This window comes from Sinohyriopsis cumingii, chromosome 10 (genome assembly GCF_028554795.1).
Source record: "Sinohyriopsis cumingii isolate HCF-2022 chromosome 10, ASM2855479v2, whole genome shotgun sequence".
Lineage (NCBI taxonomy): Eukaryota > Metazoa > Mollusca > Bivalvia > Unionida > Unionidae > Sinohyriopsis > Sinohyriopsis cumingii.
The window spans coordinates 60372766-60393904 of record NC_142970.1 but is presented as its reverse complement, the minus strand read 5'-3'; the positions used below and the strand labels follow the sequence as shown (position 1 = coordinate 60393904).

The 21139-nt window shown below is 35.0% G+C and overlaps 1 protein-coding gene across 1 annotated transcript in view; it reads left to right on the top strand.

The window, feature by feature from the left end:
* The window catches only part of LOC149790223 (uncharacterized), a 42575-nt gene extending 21667 nt beyond the window's left edge, over positions 1 to 20908 (top strand). The window contains exons 6-9 of the mRNA XM_089972243.1: positions 475 to 559; positions 8232 to 8317; positions 11379 to 11436; positions 17317 to 20908. Coding sequence (XP_089828369.1) covers positions 475 to 559; positions 8232 to 8317; positions 11379 to 11408 — 201 coding nt within the window. The 3' untranslated portion in view covers positions 11409 to 11436; positions 17317 to 20908. The remainder of the gene's footprint in view (positions 1 to 474; positions 560 to 8231; positions 8318 to 11378; positions 11437 to 17316) is intronic.
* The last annotated feature ends 231 nt before the right edge of the window (positions 20909 to 21139 follow it).

Here is a 21139-nt window from a genome sequence, read left to right as displayed (position 1 = left end):
TAGCACTTTAAGGGTTATGCTTTCATTGACAGTCACTTGCCCTTGGTTGGGTGGTCATTATGCCTTGGTTGGCAGTCATTATACCTTGGTTAGGCAACCATTTAGCCTTTGTTGGGCAGCCATTTTGCCTTGATTTGACAGCAGTTAACCCTAATTGGGCAGCTATTCAGTATTGATTGGGCAGCCAAATATCTTGGATAGATCGCCATTATCCCTGGTTGACCAGCAATTTAAGCTGTGTTGGGCAGCCATTAAGCCTTGCTTGGGCAGCCACAAACACTCACATGTGCTATTTTTTTTCATTTTCCTATCTCGCTAACCCACAGCAGTTGTACATTAAATTAGTGTCAGGTTGAGGTTATGGTGTTTTTTTAGTGTATAACAACATAATCAGTACCAATTTAGCAAGGGTATATAGATAATGTGTTTCCACTGAGCTATTAGTTTTTATATCACTGATTTTTTTTATTTCAGAGTAAGCGACTTCGTGATAGGGGAACAGAGTCAGAGGAGAAGGTACAGCAACGACTGAATACTGCTCAGGAGGCACTGGAGTATGGTAAACAATTTCAACAAACAAATTCTTGCAGTTTTATGTCATTTGTTTTGGCAGCTGGGAGAAAACAGTGCAAAAAGTCATCAAACAGATTACAGACTCTGCTGTAACTTTTTTTTTGACATTCCCCACCATTAGTGTGTGTTACCTTGTCATTAATTAGGATGTTTGTTAACTTGTTGCCTGGCATTCTTTTGGTGAAAATTGCAAAGATGATGTTATTCTTTCATTGATCCTTGTTTCTTTTCTGTCATCAGTTGATCCATCAAAGTTTATTTGAATTTCTTTTATCATAAAATCAAGGGTTCTTTAATAAATTTGATGAAACTGGTATGGTCACCAGAAAAAACAATGTACTGTGTGAGCATACATTCGGAAGTTTTTATTACATAACAGTTATGTTCATCCACGTATGTATTGTACCTGGAATTGGAAACTTCACAGCTGTTTATGTAATGTCCTCACTGAATCACAAGACATCATTCAATCTGACATGAAATGGCCTTACCAAATAAGTAGACATCATTCCATTTGAAATGAAATAGCCTTACCAGATCACTAGACTTCATTCCATTGATTCAGAAATGAAATAGCCTTACCAAATCACCAGACTAGTTCATAATTTATTCCCTTTAATATAATATAAAGTGAACATTAGAGATGTCAGTATGATATGGTTAAAGTATGTAATTTACTGTCTGAAATATTAGCATTTCAGTAAGAAACATTTATAGCAGTTCATTTCAGTTTTTCTTATTTCATTCTTTTGGTTTAATCTTATTTTTCACATCTACATTCAGGGATGATCTCGTATTGAATCTGGAAGAATCTCATTGAAAAATAATTCTGTGGAACATGCATGTCATAATCTGGGCTAGAAACTGGCTTTTTAATTAACAGCTCAAACTGACTAACAGGACAAAAGACTTGTTAGTCCACAGCAAAATATATTAGTCCTCAAAATACGTAACTTGACAATATAGATTTATACACATTTTAATTTATATTGATTTGCCATCAAATCATAACTTTCTCCATCTGATTCTGAATAACCATCTATTTACAGTGGTCTTCTCTGCCTCCATCCACTAGAGTTCCATAAATACATAGCTGGCAGTGGATCATAATCAGCAATGTCTTCAGCTAATAAGTGAATCAGTAACTAGAAATGTAATACACAGTTCCAGAATCATCAGTTTTGATAATTTTCATTTCACAAGGCTGTTATGATCCACATAGTATCTACGGTTCAAGAATGTTAGTTTGACCTTGAAAGCTTTTGATGATATCACACCCTTGTAATTTTGCTGACATCCACTAGACTGTGTAAATTAAGCTTTTCAAGAGATGCCACTCCTCTTCAGCCTAGTCTAGGTAGAAGCCTGTCATTGTCATTACTGGGGAAAACTCTTCCAGCACAGTAGTTGTAGTTGTTGTAGGGTTTAATGCCATTTTTCAGCACACGATAGGCTATACATGGCAGCCAGTATTATTGGTGGAGGAAGAACCCGGGAAAACCTCCAGAAAGAACCACTGACCCATGAGAAGCTGCTGGCAAGCTTTCCCAAATACCCACATTGGCCGAATCTGAGATTCGAACCCATGCAGAGGTGAGATGGCAGTGATGCGTAAAGAAAAGCAATTTAGAACACTTGGCCATTCTGGGCCCTTCCAGCACAGAAGTAATATACTCATCACCAGATCTGATATGATTTGAGTCTCTTGGCATAAATGAAATTTGGCCTACTGTGTAGATTTTGATACATCATATCGCTGTTTGCCAAATTGGGTATCCAATTATTCTGTTAAACTGTTCATGCTGTCCTCTCAAGAATGAAGCAAAAACTGCACCAATGTTTGGGAACTTGGTTCTTTTAAAACAAAGCCATGAATTTCTTTTATGGGTCCATTACAAATATCCTACAAAAACATTTTTAACCTATGTTCTTCTCTTAATTTCAAGTGTTCCAAGACACCCAAAGTTGCAAGAACTCTCAGGTATACATCAGTTTAACACCAAACAAGACTCATTTTAAAGAAACTCAGGTATACATCAAACACCAAACAAGACTCATTTTAAAGAAACTCTCAGGTATACATCAAACACCAAACAAGGCTCATTTTAAAGAACAATGTCATCTTGGACAGTAAATTTATGACATAAATAACAATATGCTGATCTGGCAACATCTTCAGACGGCCAGTTGCCTTTCCAATAGCTTCATATCTTCGAGGTGAAAGTTAACAGCTTTTGAAGATGGCAGACTGATGCTGGATATATTTCCACAAATTGTCAAAATCCCTCTGTCATTGTGCAAAACATCTGGTTCCACGTGAGTAAGGACTATCTTGGTGGTTCCCAGCACCCAACATGTACCTTTCAAATCACATCTTTTTAAGGGCTGTTGTGATACAAATAGTTAAATCCTGTTAACATCTCAACTTTTGCATGCATAAATTTCTTTGGCAATGCCAGCTCCTTAAGCCAAACATTGAACATGGCAATGTATTCCTACAAAACATTTCTGTGATTGTCTAAATTGAGGAATAAAATCATTTTTCTTTCTGATATTGACAGCAGCTCCACAAGATCCTAATCCAAAAAGCTTACTTTTGTAATCAGGCATTGCAGTTGATGCAAATTCTTCATCATTAGCTCCTGAAAGCCCACTAGCATTAAACTTATTTCATGCCCAAAAATGAAGTTCATATTTGCCCACCCATGGCAGTTCTCACATAAACAATCTATTCTTCACAGAATCCTTTATAAGTGGAACCATCAGTGACAATACAAATAAATGGTGCTGGTTTAATCTTTTGTTAAATTTATTTCTTACATGTTGTGCAATAAATACTGAAAAGGCTTGTGCCTTTTTGTCATTAAGATGTGTTTGACCCAGATCAGCTTCCATTTTGGCATTCAATTGGACCATCCACATATAATTCCTGAATGGCCTTCTCATTTGTAATGGGGCATGTATGTTCCTAAACAAGATTGACATTCTTCCAACAACTGTTTTGTTTAGGATCATGATGATTTTACTTGCAGACGACTATCCATTGAGTTTAGATAGTTCTTGACTCTTTGTCAAACATTTTTGATCGATCTGGAATTGGGTTTCATGGTATACTACTGTTTCCAACAACTGACTCCCTGTGAGCTTTCTTTTCATCCTCAGTTTTTGAGTGCTCTCTGCAGATGCTGCAAAACAGCATTTACTTAGGATTAAAGTTGAGCCTTAGCCAACTGCATTTCCACTTCTCTAGAAATGATTGGTTCTTACTCATGTTCCTATTTGTCATCATTATTGTCAATCCTCTGTCTTTTTTCTGCATATTCCACAACTTTTAAATTTCACCACATCATTCTCATCTCTTTCTTTGTTTAATGATGATCCTGGACAATGTGACAATAGTGCTTTACACATCATTTGTAATGCTTAATTTAAAGTGCCCCTGAGATTTGGATTTACATATGGGTGTTACCACAAGATTTGTATAAAAGAATATGTTATTTACATGCATTTCTGTTTTGGAATTCATTTTGAAAAATGCAAGAAAAGTGAACTTTAACATGAATTCTATTTTGTATTAGTCAGGTGGACTTAATACAGGAAGCTATTTATTAGTTGCAGAATAATGCACATCCATTAGTTTCAAACCTTGTAATTTGATCTGTCAAGTCATTTATAAACATTTACATATCTCTGTCAAGTACATAGTCCAATGATGTTGACATCTAAATCACACTTTGCTACTTCTGAATCCAGCCCTCCCTGAAAGACCCCCCCATGTATAAATAAAGGGAAGCAACTCGCTTTGTTCCACCTAGTGGCAAACAGTATCCCAGATTTAACCAATTTAAATTTTAGCTTGCAGTTGTGAACAGTGCTGCCAAGAATCCATTGTAGTTTATATTTAATTTTTACTATTTATCATTTATTTGCAGTGGTATAGTTAGTCAAAATGTTATACATTCTCAAAACAACATTTGTTTTGTGCCTGGTGGATTTATATTTTTTCAATTTTTTACTGGTCATTATTGCCTGTGTGACATTGGTTAGTAACAGACAGGTTTTCATGACTGTAATGGTATTGTGTTGTTAATCTGAGGATCAGGTCACCTGATTAATATACACTTTTGTCTGTTTCAGCATTTTGTATATTGGTTGTATGCATTTACTTTTTTCGGAGGTGGGTTGACAAAGATATTGATCAAGTGCAAGAAGTGCAGATGTTTTGAGTCCTGAAAAACAACCATGATATGTGTTTGGCATGCAAAATTTATCATCTCACACATGTAGTATGTGTGAAGTATAGATACAAGACATCTGATCCGATGCCTTGAATAGGCAATAGAAGGGTATTAAATAAAAGGCATGTTTCACATCTCCTGAACATGAAACTCTGAGTATTCACTGAAATTCTCAGTATTGGGGAATGTCGATCTTGACTCTTGACACGAGTCCTGTACATTTTGGTCATTTCATAGTCATGGCTGACTCATTATCAAGGAGAGGCCAGCTGTTTCATGTGGAGTTGTCTCCCCATCTTCCATCAGCCCTATCAGGCTAGATGATGCTAGATGACAAGGTGGAACAACAAACTACTCACTTTTGTCTTTCCATTCTTAATCATGCATGGGTTATTGATGGCCTTTCAATAAGCTAGGAAGGAATATGGGCACATGACTTCCCTCTAGCAGCTCCAATACTGAAACTAATTGAAAAAATGAGGGGCAATGACTGCAAAATAGTTCTGATTGCCCCTTTCCAACGAGACAGATCTTGGATTGTTTGGTACAGCGATTAACACTTACAAAGAAAAACTGTAGTGACCCCATGCTGCTCAAACATTCAAGGTTGCCTTTATTCAGTCCATTCCTTGGGAAAATCCTCTTTCACACCTGGCTTTTATCAGGGAAGCCCTGTACAGGAAGGAGTTCAGCACTTTTATTGTGGACAGGATTGCAATAGATAGGTGGCCCTCCACTTTGAAGGCATGCAAAGGGGAAGTGGCAGATTCTCAGTGATCGTTATCACATTAACAATATCACAGCACTCTCAGCCTCAAGTTCCCAGTAGGCTTTCGTTTTCATCATAAAGGACAAGAAGCCCCTATCACTATCGGGTGACACCATTCCATAGTCTAGACATATTCAGACATTTGCAGGACCCAAATAAGCATTGTCAGGTGAATTGAAAATGTCTGCAATGGTCATAAGGACCTGGTATGTATTATTAAATGAATGGAAAATGTCTACATTGGCCATAAGGACCTGGTATTCATTATCAAATGAACTGAAAATGTTTACATTGGCCATAAGGACCCGGTATTTATTATCAAATGAATTGAAAATGTCTGCATTGGTCATACACACCCGGTATTTATTATTAAATCAATGGAAAATGTCTGCATTGGCCATAAGGACCTGGTATGTATTATCAAGTGAAAGGAAAATGTCTACATTGGCCATAAGGACCTGGTATGTATTATCAAGTGAATGGAAAATGTCTGCATTGGCCATAAGGACCCGGTATGTATTATCAAGTGAAAGGAAAATGTCTGCATTGGCCATAAGGACCTGGTATGTTTTATCAAGTGAAAGGAAAATGTCTGCATTGGCCATAAGGACCTGGTATGTATTATCAAGTGAAAGGAAAATGTCTGCATTGGCCATAAGGACCTGGTATGTATTATTAAATGAATGGAAAATGTCTGCATTGACCATAAGGACCTGGTATGTATTATCAAGTGAATGGAAAATGTCTGCATTAGCCATAAGGACCTGGTATGTATTATCAAGTGAATGGAAAATGTCTGCATTGACCATAAGGACCTGGTATGTATTATTAAGTGAATGGAAAATGTCTGCATTGGCCATAAGGACCTGGTATGTATTATCAAGTGAAAGGAAAATGTCTGCATTGACCATAAGGACCTGGTTTGTATTATTAAATGAAAGGAAAATGTCTACATTGGCTATAAGGACCTGGTATGTATTATTAAATGAATGGAAAATGTCTGCATTGGCCATAAGGACCTGGTATGTATTATTAAATGAATGGAAAATGTCTGCATTAGCCATAAGGACCTGGTATGTATTATTAAATGAATGGAAAATGTCTGCATTGGCCATAAGGACCTGGTATGTATTATCAAGTGAATTGAAAATGTCTGCAATGGTCATAAGGACCTGGTTTGTATTATTAAATGAAAGGAAAATGTCTGCATTGGCCATAAGGACCTGGTATGTATTATTAAATGAATGGAAAATGTCTACATTGGCCATTAAGGACCTGGTATGTATTATCAAGTGAATGGAAAATGTCTGCATTGACCATAAGGACCTGGTTTGTATTATTAAATGAATGGAAAATGTCTACATTGGCCATAAGGACCTGGTATGTATTATTAAATGAATGGAAAATGTCTGCATTGGCCATAAGGACCTGGTATGTATTATCAAGTGAATGGAAAATGTCTGCATTGGCCATAAGGACCTGGTATGTATTATCAAGTGAAAGGAAAATGTCTGCATTAGCCATATGGACCTGGTATGTATTATTAAATGAATGGAAAATGTCTGCATTGGCCATAAGGACCTGGTATGTATTAACAAATGAATGGAAAATGTCTGCATTAGCCATAAGGACCTGGTATGTATTATCAGGTGAATGGAAAATGTCTGCATTGGCCATAAAAGGCTTTTGCAGTGGTTTAGCATTTAAGGAAAGAGATCAAGACATAACCCCATATGCACTCACCGCTTGACATAATGGAGTTGTTAGATCAGTATACTCTGAACTGTCACTGGATCAGTTAGATATATGAAGATTTTGACTCACAAAATGCAAGTGATTTCCATTGGTCAGGCCTTCAAATGTCATATCTTATTGTGAGATATAGTGGAGTCAGTTGGTTGGCATGTCCAGTCTAATTTCTTTAGCTTCTATTTGTATGATGCAACCTTGCAAGGGGGAGAGATGAATCGCATGGAGCCACTGGAAGCTGCCCAGACAATTATCGTGATGGCACAACCTCAGCCCGGTCATGGCCTTGCAACTTTTGCTGGATAAATCTTGGACATTTTTTCATGCAAGACAATAATTAGGTGCAGGATCCCACAGCAGTCAGATTCATGTATATAAACGCATAATGTTCAATTGTGCTAAACTCACATTTAGGAAAAGTTCATCATTTCAGTACAGCAATAATTGCACTCCTATAGGGTGATGCGAGTACAGGTTGGATGCTGAAGCATATCTTTGTCTTGTTGACTATTCACCTGATGTAATTGCCAGTGGGTAATTTATCTAATGGAGGAAGAACAGTATTTTTATTTTAGTAAATTATGTTTCTCTAAAATACTTACCCAATCACATGACTGTCAATTCCCCTCTAACTTGCCTGCAATGTAAGCATCCCGTCAAAAGTTTCTCTCAGGCTTTAACTGGTTACATTGAGGACACTAGTGGCTATTTAGTGGGAACATGCAGAGTTAACCTTTAAAAGATAGTTTCTTTTGCCTATAATGATACATAGATGGAAAGAGGTTTGTTTGTCTTTCATGGAGGGCTGAATTCAGGGGTAGCAGAGACTTATTTCAGTGTTAATGTGATGAGTTAAGTATTTTTATAGAAACATAATTTACTGGAATAAATAACTCTTTCAGCCAATCAACCAGGGTCCTATGATCACATCATTATAAATGATAACCTTGACACTGCCTACATGGAATTAAAGAAGATCCTTGCACCTGTAAGTACACCCAACAATAGATACCTCCACCCCATTTTATTGCTCACAAACAATAGAAATTTTAGCTTTTTATTGATAATTGAATTTCTTTATTACATTTAAACAATTTCCATTGTACAATCTTCTGTGTTATGATTATAAACAGGTAGATGTTTATTTTTAGAAAATTGATACAGTTAAATTTAGAATAAATATTTACAATTCCAGTTGACCAGTGGCAGAGCTAATAGTACAGATTCCAAGCTATCACAGACATGTCTCACCCAGAATAAGTTTGAATCATTTTATACTAGTACATAATCTAATGGATCACAGGCAGATCTATCTCATCCTGAATAAGTTAGAATCATTTTATAATTGTTGTTGTTGTTGTAGGGTTTAATGCCATTTTTCAGCACACGATAGGCTATACATGGTGGCCAGTATTAATGGTGGAGGAATAATCCGGGAAAACCCCGGAAAGAACCACTGACCCACGAGAAGCTACTGACAAGTTTTCTCACATTGGCTGAATCCGAGACTCAACCTATGCAGACAGAGGTGAGATGGCAGTGACAGAGAGCGATTTAGACCACTCGGCCACCAGAGGCCCCTTTTATAATTGTACATAAATTTCTAATGGATCAGTTCCCATATAGTTTGACTATATTTGTTCTCTCGTAAAGCAGCTCACTGGAGATTTGATTGGAAGATTTGATTGGAAATTTGCTCTGTCAGCAATATATAAACTTGAAATTTGCCCTGTTAGCAACAAACAGATCATGACACACAGTGCATAGAAAAATATGTTTCCCAAATTTTTGCACTAAAATTTCTTTAAATTAAAGTTATTTCATTCTTCTTAATTTGATTGACTTACCATAATTAAAATATTTATCATTTTCTTAATGGTTTCAGAAATTTTGGTGTGCCTTTTCTTGAATTAGTTCAAAATTAAAGTCATAATACCCTAGGGAAAAAAAATATATAATACCCATGGGAAGAAAACCTTTTTACAGTATATAATGCCCAGAAAAAACATCTTCTGTACAATATATAATTCCCAGAGAAAATAACATTTGTATAATATATAATGTCCAGTAAAAAAATACCTTTTGTACAGTATATAATACCCAGAGAAAAATACTTTTTGTACAGTATATAATGCCCAGAAAAAGTACAATATATAATACCCATGGGGGAAAAAACTTTTTGTAGAGTATATAATTTGCATGGAATTTTTTTCTTCTTCTTCAACATCATATAATACCCAGAGAAAAAATACAATTTTTTACAATTTTAAATTAGGAAACAAGCAAAACTCAGTGTTCAGGTTTTGTACAGGTATATTAACTACCCCTTTCAGATTAGATGCCAGAAGAGAACATACTAAATTTGTATAGCTTAATAAGAGACATGCTGAAAGAGAACATGCTAAAGTTTACTTGCTTAATTAAAGATGTGCCAAAAGAGAACATACTAAAATTTCATAGTTTAATCAAAGACATGCTGAAAGAGAATATACTAAAGTTTCTTTGCATAGTCAAATATATGCCAAAAGAGAAATACTAAAATTTCATAGTTTAGTCAATGCTGTGCTGAAAGAGAATTTATCACATAGTAGTTATAGTTATCCCATAGTATGTGCAGTTTCATATTTTTGATATTACCACATGTTAAAATATCACTTTATGTGATTCTGATTGGTCCAAATAAGCCCATGAAATTATTGTGCAGTATCCCGTTTAATGATTGGCTGGGTTCGTAGGAAAACATATTTAACCCCACCTTCTGGAATGTTTTGTTTTGAATGAACATTTTTGGTGGCCATTTTTTTAAACTTGATTCGCGAAAGGAAACTGAGTAAAAATGATTTTGGCTGTCTGAATATGGATATGTTATTCCCACAGGGGTTTATTATGTCATGTATAACAATATCATAATGAGAAACATGGCAAAGTAAAACTAAGGTTATTGCTTATTTGATGGTGGGGTGGGGGAGGGTGGTATATCTGTAACATAGTTATAGAATCCACCATATATACAAGCATGGTTTAAATGTTACAGAAGTAAATAAACTCACCTCTGTTCACAGATGAATTTGGACATAAATGGGTCTCTTAAATGACAGAACTTTATCCAAACACAGCTGATCTTTGCACATTGTATATGAGATACAAATCCAACTCCAAGAGAAATTTGCTTACGTTTTCTGTGCAGTCTTGTTCCAGTCAAATACTGCAAATATCCGGTGACAAATGCATTGCAGTATACATGTATGTGGGAATTTCTGCATCCAGTAATCCTATTTCACATGAAAATCGCAATAGTGTAATGTTTTGTTCTGAAAGGGACATTTTAGGGTAAACATGTACTCTAGGCCTACTGTGTATTGTATCTAACAATGTGGCATCACATCGCATTGATCATTCGGTTTTGAAAAATGATTTTGCTGTTATAAAAGGTTCTGTTTATTTGGATGGAAGCTTTTTCTTTAATTTATAGTTTGTAAAAAAAAGTACAATCTACTTTTACTAGTTCAACTTTGTTTGGGACTATATCTAATGCACAACAAATGAAAGGTGCACCTTATGTCAGTATGAACGAAATTATTAGTTCTTCTTTCTATCTAAATAATTTTTACTGAAATAAAAACTATGTGATAAAAAGAATGTCAAATGGATAAAGATATATTGAATTTATGAAACTCGTTGACTAATGTCCAACTTTTGCGAGCCTTTGTGAGCAAAAGCTGGACAGTACTCAGCGAGTGTCATAGTATAATGAAAGATATGCTGAAGGAGAATTTGGTAAAATTTCATTGTTTAGTCAAAGATATGGTCTGCTTCAACTTCATTTGACATTTCACATGTTATTATCATGATGGCTTAAATTGCACAGTTTGCCAACAAACCTTTTCTTGGAGCAAAAGGGTGGGATTTTTTTTAAGTAACAAAGGATTTGTGTTCAACCTGCCTTATGTATGGATAAATGAATGTATGTAAATCTTTCCATCTTTCTCGCTAAAGTATTTATTCTGCTTATGCATCTGTAATGTATAACAATCATGTTTTATTTAAAGGTACTAAAAGTCGTCCAGAAAGATCCATAATTTTACACAGAAATTATACTTTAAATTGGTGAGTTCAGCTAATGTGCTTCTTGTGTTATAACCTGCCCTAGCTTGTATGGTCTAGATGTCTAACCAATGATTCTTGTGTTGTAACCTGCCCTAGCTTTTATGGTCTAGATGTCTAACCAATGATTCTTGTGTTGTAACCTGCCCTAGCTTGTATGGTCTAGATGTCTAACCAATGATTCTTGTGTTGTAACCTGCCCTAGCTTGTATGGTCTAGATGTCTAACCAATGATTCTTGTGTTGTAACCTGCCCTAGCTTGTATGGTCTAGATGTCTAACCAATGATTCTTGTGTTGTAACCTGCCCTAGCTTGTATGGTCTAAATGTCTAACCAATGATTCTTGTGTTATAGCCTTCCCTAGCTTGTATGGTCTAGATTTCTAACTAGTGATTCTTGTGTTATAACCTGCCCTAGCTTTTATGTTTTAGTATCTAACCAATGATTCTTGTGTTGTAACCTGTCCTAGCTTTTATGTTTAAGATGTCTAACAAGAATTCTTGTTATAACCTGCCCTAGCTTGCATGTTCAAGATGTCTAACCAATGATTCTTGTGTTGTACCCTGCCCTAGCTTGTATGTTTTAGCAGTCTAACCAATGAGTCTTGTGTTTTAACCTGCCCTAGCTTGTATGGTCTCCTAGCTTGCATGTTTTAGCTGTCTAACCAATGATTCTTGTGTTGTAACCTGACCTAGCTTATATGGTCTAGATGTCTAACCAATGATTCTTGTGTTGTTCCCTGCACTAGCATGTATGTTTTAGTTGTCTAACCAGTGGTTCTTCTGCTGTAACCTGCCCTAACTTATATGATCTAGATGTCTAACCAACAATTTTTGTGTTGTAACCATACACTGTAAACTCCAAGTTCACAAGTATTGAAGTACAATAATCCCACAGTGTATTGCATGGTAGACAATGTACACTGAAATACAATAATCCCAGTGGAATGCATGGTAGACACTGTACACTGAAGTACATTATCCCACAGTACAATGCATGGTAGTCACTGTACACTGAAATACATAATCCCACAGTACAATGCATAGTAGACACTGTACACTGATGTACAATAAGCACACTGTCATTTGCACATATTTGTGCATTGGCCAATCAGAATTTTGGCAATAAAAAGCACATTTATCATGTGTAAAACTGGCACATGTATCAGGTGTAAAACTAGCACGTGTTAAACAAACACAGGTATCATGTATAAGATAAGCACATATATTTTGTGTAAAACAAGCACATGTATCATGTAAAAGAAGCACATGTATCATGTGTAGAACAAGTACATGTATCATGTTGTTGTTGTTGTGGGGTTTAACGCCATTTTTCAGCACAATAGGCTATACATGGCGGCCAGTATTAATGGTGGAGGAAGAACCCGGAAAACCCCAGAAAGAACCACCGACCCACGAGAAGCTACTGGCAAGCTTTCTCACATGCCCACATTGGCTGAATCTTAGACTCGAACCGCCGCAGACAGAGGTGAGATGGCAGTGATCCGTAACGAAGAGCGCTTTAGACCACTGAAATAAAAACTATGTGATAAAAAGAATGTCAAATGGATAAAGATATATTGAATTTATGAAACTCGTTGACTAATGTCCAACTTTTGCGAGCCTTTGTGAGCAAAAGCTGGACAGTACTCAGCGAGTGTCATAGTATAATGAAAGATATGCTGAAGGAGAATTTGGTAAAATTTCATTGTTTAGTCAAAGATATGGTCTGCTTCAACTTCATTTGACATTTCACATGTTATTATCATGATGGCTTAAATTGCACAGTTTGCCAACAAACCTTTTCTTGGAGCAAAAGGGTGGGATTTTTTTTAAGTAACAAAGGATTTGTGTTCAACCTGCCTTATGTATGGATAAATGAATGTATGTAAATCTTTCCATCTTTCTCGCTAAAGTATTTATTCTGCTTATGCATCTGTAATGTATAACAATCATGTTTTATTTAAAGGTAAAACAAGCACATGTATCATGTAAAATAAGCACATGTATCATGTGTAGAACAAGTACATGTATCATGTTGTTGTTGTTGTGGGGTTTAACGCCATTTTTCAGCACAATAGGCTATACATGGCGGCCAGTATTAATGGTGGAGGAAGAACCCGGAAAACCCCGGAAAGAACCACCGACCCACGAGAAGCTACTGGCAAGCTTTCTCACATGCCCACATTGGCTGAATCTTAGACTCGAACCGCCGCAGACAGAGGTGAGATGGCAGTGATCCGTAACGAAGAGCGCTTTAGACCACTTGGCCACTCGGGGCCCCTACATGTATCATGTAAAACAACCACAATGTGCATAAAAAAAACACGTGTCATGTAAAACAAATGCATGTATTGTATGTAAAACAAGCACATGTATTGCAAAATATGCACATGTAGCGTGTAAAATAAGCACATGTAGCATGTGCAACACGCTGATTGTGTGCAAAATATATTCACATATTTAAAAATGTGTGCATATGTATTGTGTGTAAAATATATGCATGAATATGTGTAAAATAAGCAGAATTGTTTATGCTTGAAATGTATGAATCATTCATTTGCTTTGTTTGTATTAGTAATTAGCACACTTATCCATATAGTACCCCTGATGTGATTTTCTTCTTGTTTTCTTCATTTCTCTTTTTCCATTTAATCATGTAAAGAAGCATAACTATTACATTGTCACAATCGAGATATTCTCAACTGAAAGGCACATATAACATATTATGTGCATTCTACCTCCACTAATTTTATAAGAAAACATGTTTTTATCTAGTTTTTACAATCAGGTTTTTACCACAGCTCATTTGTTCTTTTTGGAGTTATTTTTTTTATAGGTCTGCAACTTATAAAATAAATAATTATTTGTATATATTTATGATCATGGTTCTTGAACTGCATCATAAAGCACCCATTTCCACTGTATCCATATATTATCTAATTACCTGCTTTTCAAAAGGTAAAAAGTTATTTCCAGCACTTTTACTGCTTGCAGACATGTGGCTACATTTCATTTTTAAGTTTCTACCATATTGACAGTAAAAAATTTTTTTTTACCCAGAACTAATTTTTTTGATATAGCGAAGTATCCATTCAGCATCAAGTCATTGTATAGTTATGATGATTTTTGTATAATGCAGTGAGTAGTCTATTTGAATTCATTTTAAGCAGGGTTCTCGGCATTTGGCTGAAGTACATTCATGTACGTAAAACTTGTATCACAAAATCATATTGCTGCTGCTTACACTTTGCCATGACATAACACAAGTTTGATGTTCAGCCTCATTGTGTGAGGTGTGCTTTACTCTATCTAGCTTGCTAACTATTCCTAATGACTATAGAATGAATGACTAATAATGCCAGAAACATATTTCCCCACTAAAACTTGTGACATTTTGATCAGCAAACATCAGGTCACTGACCAATCCAATGATATGTCTGATTGGTTAACATTAGATCACTGACCAACTGACAACTGATTGGCTAACATCAAATCATGACTATTCAGACATTGTGACTTTGGTTGGCTAGCATCAAATCACTGAACAATTAAACATTATGACAGTAATTGGCTAACATTAAATCACTGACAAAATAGTTTTGAGTTGAGTGTGAGAATTTGTATAAACCTTGAAGCTTGCTGTAAATTAACAATATCCCTTGTATCATTCAGAGGTGAATTGTTTTGCTCAGTGTACAGATATTATTTCACATGTTACAGATAGTACTTTTTAATAATCAGTTTACAGATATTGAACTCAGTGTACAGACAGTACTTCTTATACTCAGTATACAGACAGTACTTCTTATGCTCAGTGTACAGACAGTACTTCTTATACTCAGTATACAGACAGTACTTCTTATACTCAGTGTACAGACAGTACTTCTTATACTCAGTTTATGGATATTGAACTCAGTGTACAGACAGTACTTCTTATACTCAGTGTACAGACATTACTTATACTCAGTGTACAGACAGTACTTCTTATACTCAGTGTACAGACAGTACTTCTTATACTCAGTATACAGACAGGACTTCTTATGCTCAGTTTATGGATATTGAACTCAGTGTACAGACAGTACTTCTTATACTCAGTGTACAGACATTACTTATACTCAGTGTACAGACAGTACTTCTTATACTCATTGTACAGACAGTACTTCTTATACTCAGTATACAGACAGTACTTCTTATACTCAGTGTACAGATAGTACTTATACTCAGTGTACAGACAGTACTTCTTGTACTCAGTATACAGACAGTACTTCTTATACTCAGTTTATGGATATTGAACTCAGTATACAGACAGTACTTTTTATACTCAGTGTACAGACAGTACTTCTTATACTCATTGTACAGACAGTACTTCTTATACTCATTGTACAGACAGTACTTCTTATACTCATTGTACAGACAGTACTTCTAATACTCAGTTTACGGATATTGAACTCAGTATACAGACAGTACTTCTTATACTCAGTGTACAGACAGTACTTATACTCAGTGTACAGACAGTACTTCTTATACTCGGTGTACAGACAGTACTTTTTATACTCAGTGTACAGACAGTACTTCTTATACTCATTGTACAGACAGTACTTCTAATACTCAGTTTACGGATATTGAACTCAGTATACAGACAGTACTTATACTCATTGTACAGACAGTACTTCTTATACTCAGTATACAGACAGTACTTCTTATACTCAGTTTATGGATATTGAACTCAGTGTACAGACAGTACTTCTAATACTCAGTGTACAGACATTACTTAATACTCAGTGTACAGACAGTACTTCTTATACTCAATTTACGGATATTTAACTCAGTATACAGACAGTACTTCTTATACTCAGTGTACAGATAGTACTTATACTCAGTGTACAGACAGTACTTCTTGTACTCAGTATACAGACAGTAGTTCTTATACTCAGTTTATGGATATTGAACTCAGTATACAGACAGTACTTCTTATACTCAGTGTACAGACAGTACTTCTTATACTCAGTGTACAGACAGTACTTCTAATACTCAGTGTACAGACAGTACTTCTTATATTCACTATACAGACAGTACTTCTTATACTCAGTTTATGGATATTGAACTCAGTATACAGACAGTACTTCTTATACTCAGTGTACAGACATTACTTCTTATACTCAGTTTATGGATATTGAACTCAGTGTACAGACAGTACTTCTAATACTCAGTGTACAGACAGTACTTCTTATACTCAGTGTACAGACAGTACTTCTTATATTCACTATACAGACAGTACTTTTTATACTCAGTTTATGGATATTGAACTCAGTATACAGACAGTACTTCTTATACTCAGTATACAGACAGTACTTCTTATACTCAGTTTATGGATATTGAACTCAGTGTACAGACAGTACTTCTAATACTCAGTGTACAGACAGTACTTCTTATACTCAGTATACAGACAGTACTTCTTATACTCAGTCTACAGATATTGTACTCAGTTTACACAGTATGTATGTAGATACTATGTATACTTAGTGTACAGATAGTATTTGTACTCAGTGTACAGATCTTGTACTCAGTTTGCAGATAGTATGTACACAGATAAGTTGTAATCTTAGTGTACAGATAGTACTTGTACTCAGTTTGCAGATAGTACTTGTAATCAGTTTGCAGATAGTATGTATAAAAAGATAGGTTGTAATGTTAGTGTACAGATAGTACTTGTACTCTGTTTGCAGATAGTATGTATAAAGATAGGTTGTAATGTTAGTGTACAGATAGTACTTGTACTCTGTTTGCAGATAGTATGTATAAAGATAGGTTGTAATCTTAGTGTACAGATAGTACTTCATATACTCAATTTACAGATAGTACTTCGTATACTCTCTTTCAGTGGCAGAAGATGTTTGCAAATAGTTCGCTCAGGACCAGCCTTAAGGGGTATTCTTCAGAGGGCACATCTGTGGATAAAACTCCCAGCAAAGATAGGATTTGCCAGTATATATAGAAAATATACCTTAAATATTGAATTCATTACAGAGCACTTAATGATTTATGCTTCATGCACATTTTTAACATAATATATTTATATAGCAGAATATGATACCAGTTATAAGCAACCATTTACATGTCAAATGGGCTTTTGAAAAACTAAGTGTCTGCATGTATTTACGTGTCAAATGGGTTTTGAAAAACTGTCTACATATGTTTTCATGTCAAATGGGCTTTAAAAAAACTAAACTGTCTACATGCATTTGCATGTCAAATGGGCTTTAAGATAACTGTCTACATTTACATGTCAAATGGGCTTTTAAAAAACTAAACTTACAACATGTATTCACATGTCAAACGGGCTTTATAAAAACTAAACTACATGCATTTACATGTCAAATGGGCTTTAACAAAACTAAACTGCATGCATTTACATGTTAACACATTCACCTCTGGAGGTTTTTGTCATTTTTGCCTGAAATTCGAGTAGGAAACACATTTTGAAAGCTACTTCTGAATACATTCTAATACATCATCTTCCAGGTGATTTTCCAATGACATAATGCCTAGTTGTGTTATAAACATCATTTTTCATAGGCTATTTGGCTCGTGCATGAGCAGAAGGGTAAAAGTTGGGAGTTGTTTTCTTTTGCTTAACCACTCCTTATTCCAAATGCCCATCTTATCCTACTTTTTGCAAATGTTCATATGTCTGTTTGCAGTTCATACCAGTCTGCCTTAGATCTGAGACCAAAAGGGCTAAAATTTGGACACAAAATCAGATTCCAACCATGGGCGAATTTTGGGTGGAAAAAAATTGGGTCCAAAAAATGAGATTTTTCCCCCTGTAGTTTGTAGTGCAACTATAACTTCCAGTTTATTTAGTATCACTGTAGAGCTACATCTGTCTGCCTTTCTATAATACCACCCACTTCATTGTATCTTACATGACCTTTGATTCTACAGAGCTCGGCAGTAGGCTACTACCTTCTGCCACTTAAACTTGTTGCCAGGGGGTTAATGTGTTAAATGGGCTTTTTTTAAAAAACACATTATCTACAAGCATTTACATGTGAAATGGGCTTTTAGAAAAAAATACACTCTCTGCATGCATTTGCTTGTCAAATGGGCTTTAAAAATCTAAACGGTCTACATGTATTTACATTCAGATGGGGTTTTAAAAAACTATACTATCTGTATGCATTGACATGTCAAATGGGCTTTTAAAAAACTCTACTATCTGTATGCATTGATATATCAAATGGGCTTTTAAAACACTATACTATCTGTATGCATTGACATGTCAAATGGACTTTTAAAAAACTATACTATCTGTATGCATTGACATGTCAAATGGGCTTTTAAAACACTATACTATCTGTATGCATTGACATGTCAAATGGACTTTTAAAAAAGCTGTAGACGACATGCAGATAGCTGCAACTAAATATAAAGGGGGGTGGGATTATCATCCTTAAACAGTTGTTGTGTATCTATCCAACTGTACCAGTTTTACTCCATTTAGATTTTTAACTTGTGTCCTTACTAATTTTAATGAATCATCTTCTAAGAACATTATATTACATACATGAATATGTCACTTGTTGAAGGTTTCCCATTGAAATAAGTTAATTTACTCTACAAGTTTAGCTCTACAATTGCTGAGCTTGTCTTGCAGTTCAGACACCATGCCTGGTGTATGTTATGATGGTACAGTCTGTATAGTAGTGTTTGTAGTATTCATTTTTATTTTTTTGAAAATCATTTGAAACATAAAAAATAAATTATATACTGTTATGTATATTACACTGTCTATTAAATATGCATTTTTGAGGCATGTAAAAGAGGATATTATTTTCTATCAAAAGCAGAGATTCTATTAAACTGATTGTGAGAGATTTAAAAAAAAAAGAAATAACTATTTTGTCACAAAACATAATTTAAAGGCATGATTGTTGGCAAGAGAAACTTAACATCTGTATGACTTTGTCTTCCAGATCCATTGGATTTTTCCAAGGGACATAATTTTGCAGCCTAACTTTGATTTTCTCATAGAACTTTTACTGATGTCAGATGATGGTTATGTTTTATTTGATCTTCTCACATATGTGGTAAGACATGTATATTACTTTTCCCGCAACAATGCCAGTGGTCATGTCAGTGGTCATGTCAGTTAGTGTTCAGATTCTTTGTTAAAATGTTTGAGAGCTGCATGTCTTCTACCTTAGTTGCTCAGATCAGCTGAAATTTGGTATGATTTGGTTTGGTTTTTGGGGTTTAATATCATCTTTTAGTACATGATAAGCTATTTATGGTAGCCAGTGTGGTGGAGGAAGAACCCAGGTAGACTCTGAGAAGAACCACATTCCTATTGGAAGCTACCGGCAAGCTTTTTCATATACCTATGTTGGTTGAGCCAAGATTTGAACTTATATGGACGAAGGCAAGATGTGTGAGTGACCTGTAAAGACAAGTGCTTGTGACCACTTGGCTATTGAGGACCTGAAACAATGGTATAATATTACTATAAACCTTTTGTATGTAGTACTATATACTAGGATATTCTCACCTGCATAAGCAGAAGGTTACATCCTTAAGAGCTGAGACAATGCATTTTCTTTCAGATGTTTATTCATGGTAATTACAGCCCCAAAAAATATATTTATTGCCTGGTATAGTGAATTTCATTTGACTGAAAAACCATTTATTTTTTTAATGAATTTTATTTTAACATAGCAGGGTTTGTGTATCACGCTGTTCCTTAGGGTAAAGGAGGGGCCAGGCCTAAGGCACTTTATTAAAAAAAATCAATCAGTCATGAAATTTAATTGGACTATAGAACACTTAGACCAGTGACAGCAACCCAGATTTAATTAAAGAAAGTGAGTTCTGACTTCTCATAGGCTTTGGATATTCTGATCATCAGCTCATAATTGACACGTGGCAAGTGTTGGAGGGCAAATGAATCTTTTCAAATTTTTTCCTGTCAGACAAGTGCCATTTTTAAGCACAGTCTTAAGCATTTTTTAAACTTTAGTCTTAAATTAAATTGATTCATAAGTAGAACTTGTATAGTATCATAAAACTTTCAGATCACTTGTAGTATCAAACTAAATCTTCTATCGGATAAGGATAATTGGTGCTTGTAATTAGTATACATCACCTTTAATCTTCTATTAGATAAAGATAATTGGTGCTTGTAATTAGTATACATCACATTTGATCTTCTATCAGATAAGGACAATAGTAGTATACATCAACTTTGATCTTCTATAAGATAAGGATAATTGGTGCTTGTAATTAGTATACATCACCTTTAACCTTCTAACAGATAAAGATTATTGGTGCTTGTAATTAGTATACATCACCTTTGATCTATCAGATAAAGATAATTGGTGCTTGTAATTAGTATACATCACCTTTGATCTTCTATCAGATAAAGAAAATTGATGCTTGTAATTAGTATACATCACCTTTGATCTTCTATCAGATAAAGATAACACTGGACAACAAATTTTTACAAAAGTCATGTTACTGAAATAAAATTAGTCAATTCTTATCAATTTTTATGTGCTGAACACGAATATGACAGTCAAATTGCAAAATTGGCTCTAGTTTGTTTGTAATCTGCAAGAAATTAATGTTTACATAACGAAATGCATTCCAATAGTAAAAGGTCAACTGTAATAGCCTACCTATAAAAAATCAAGTCATTGACTACATCT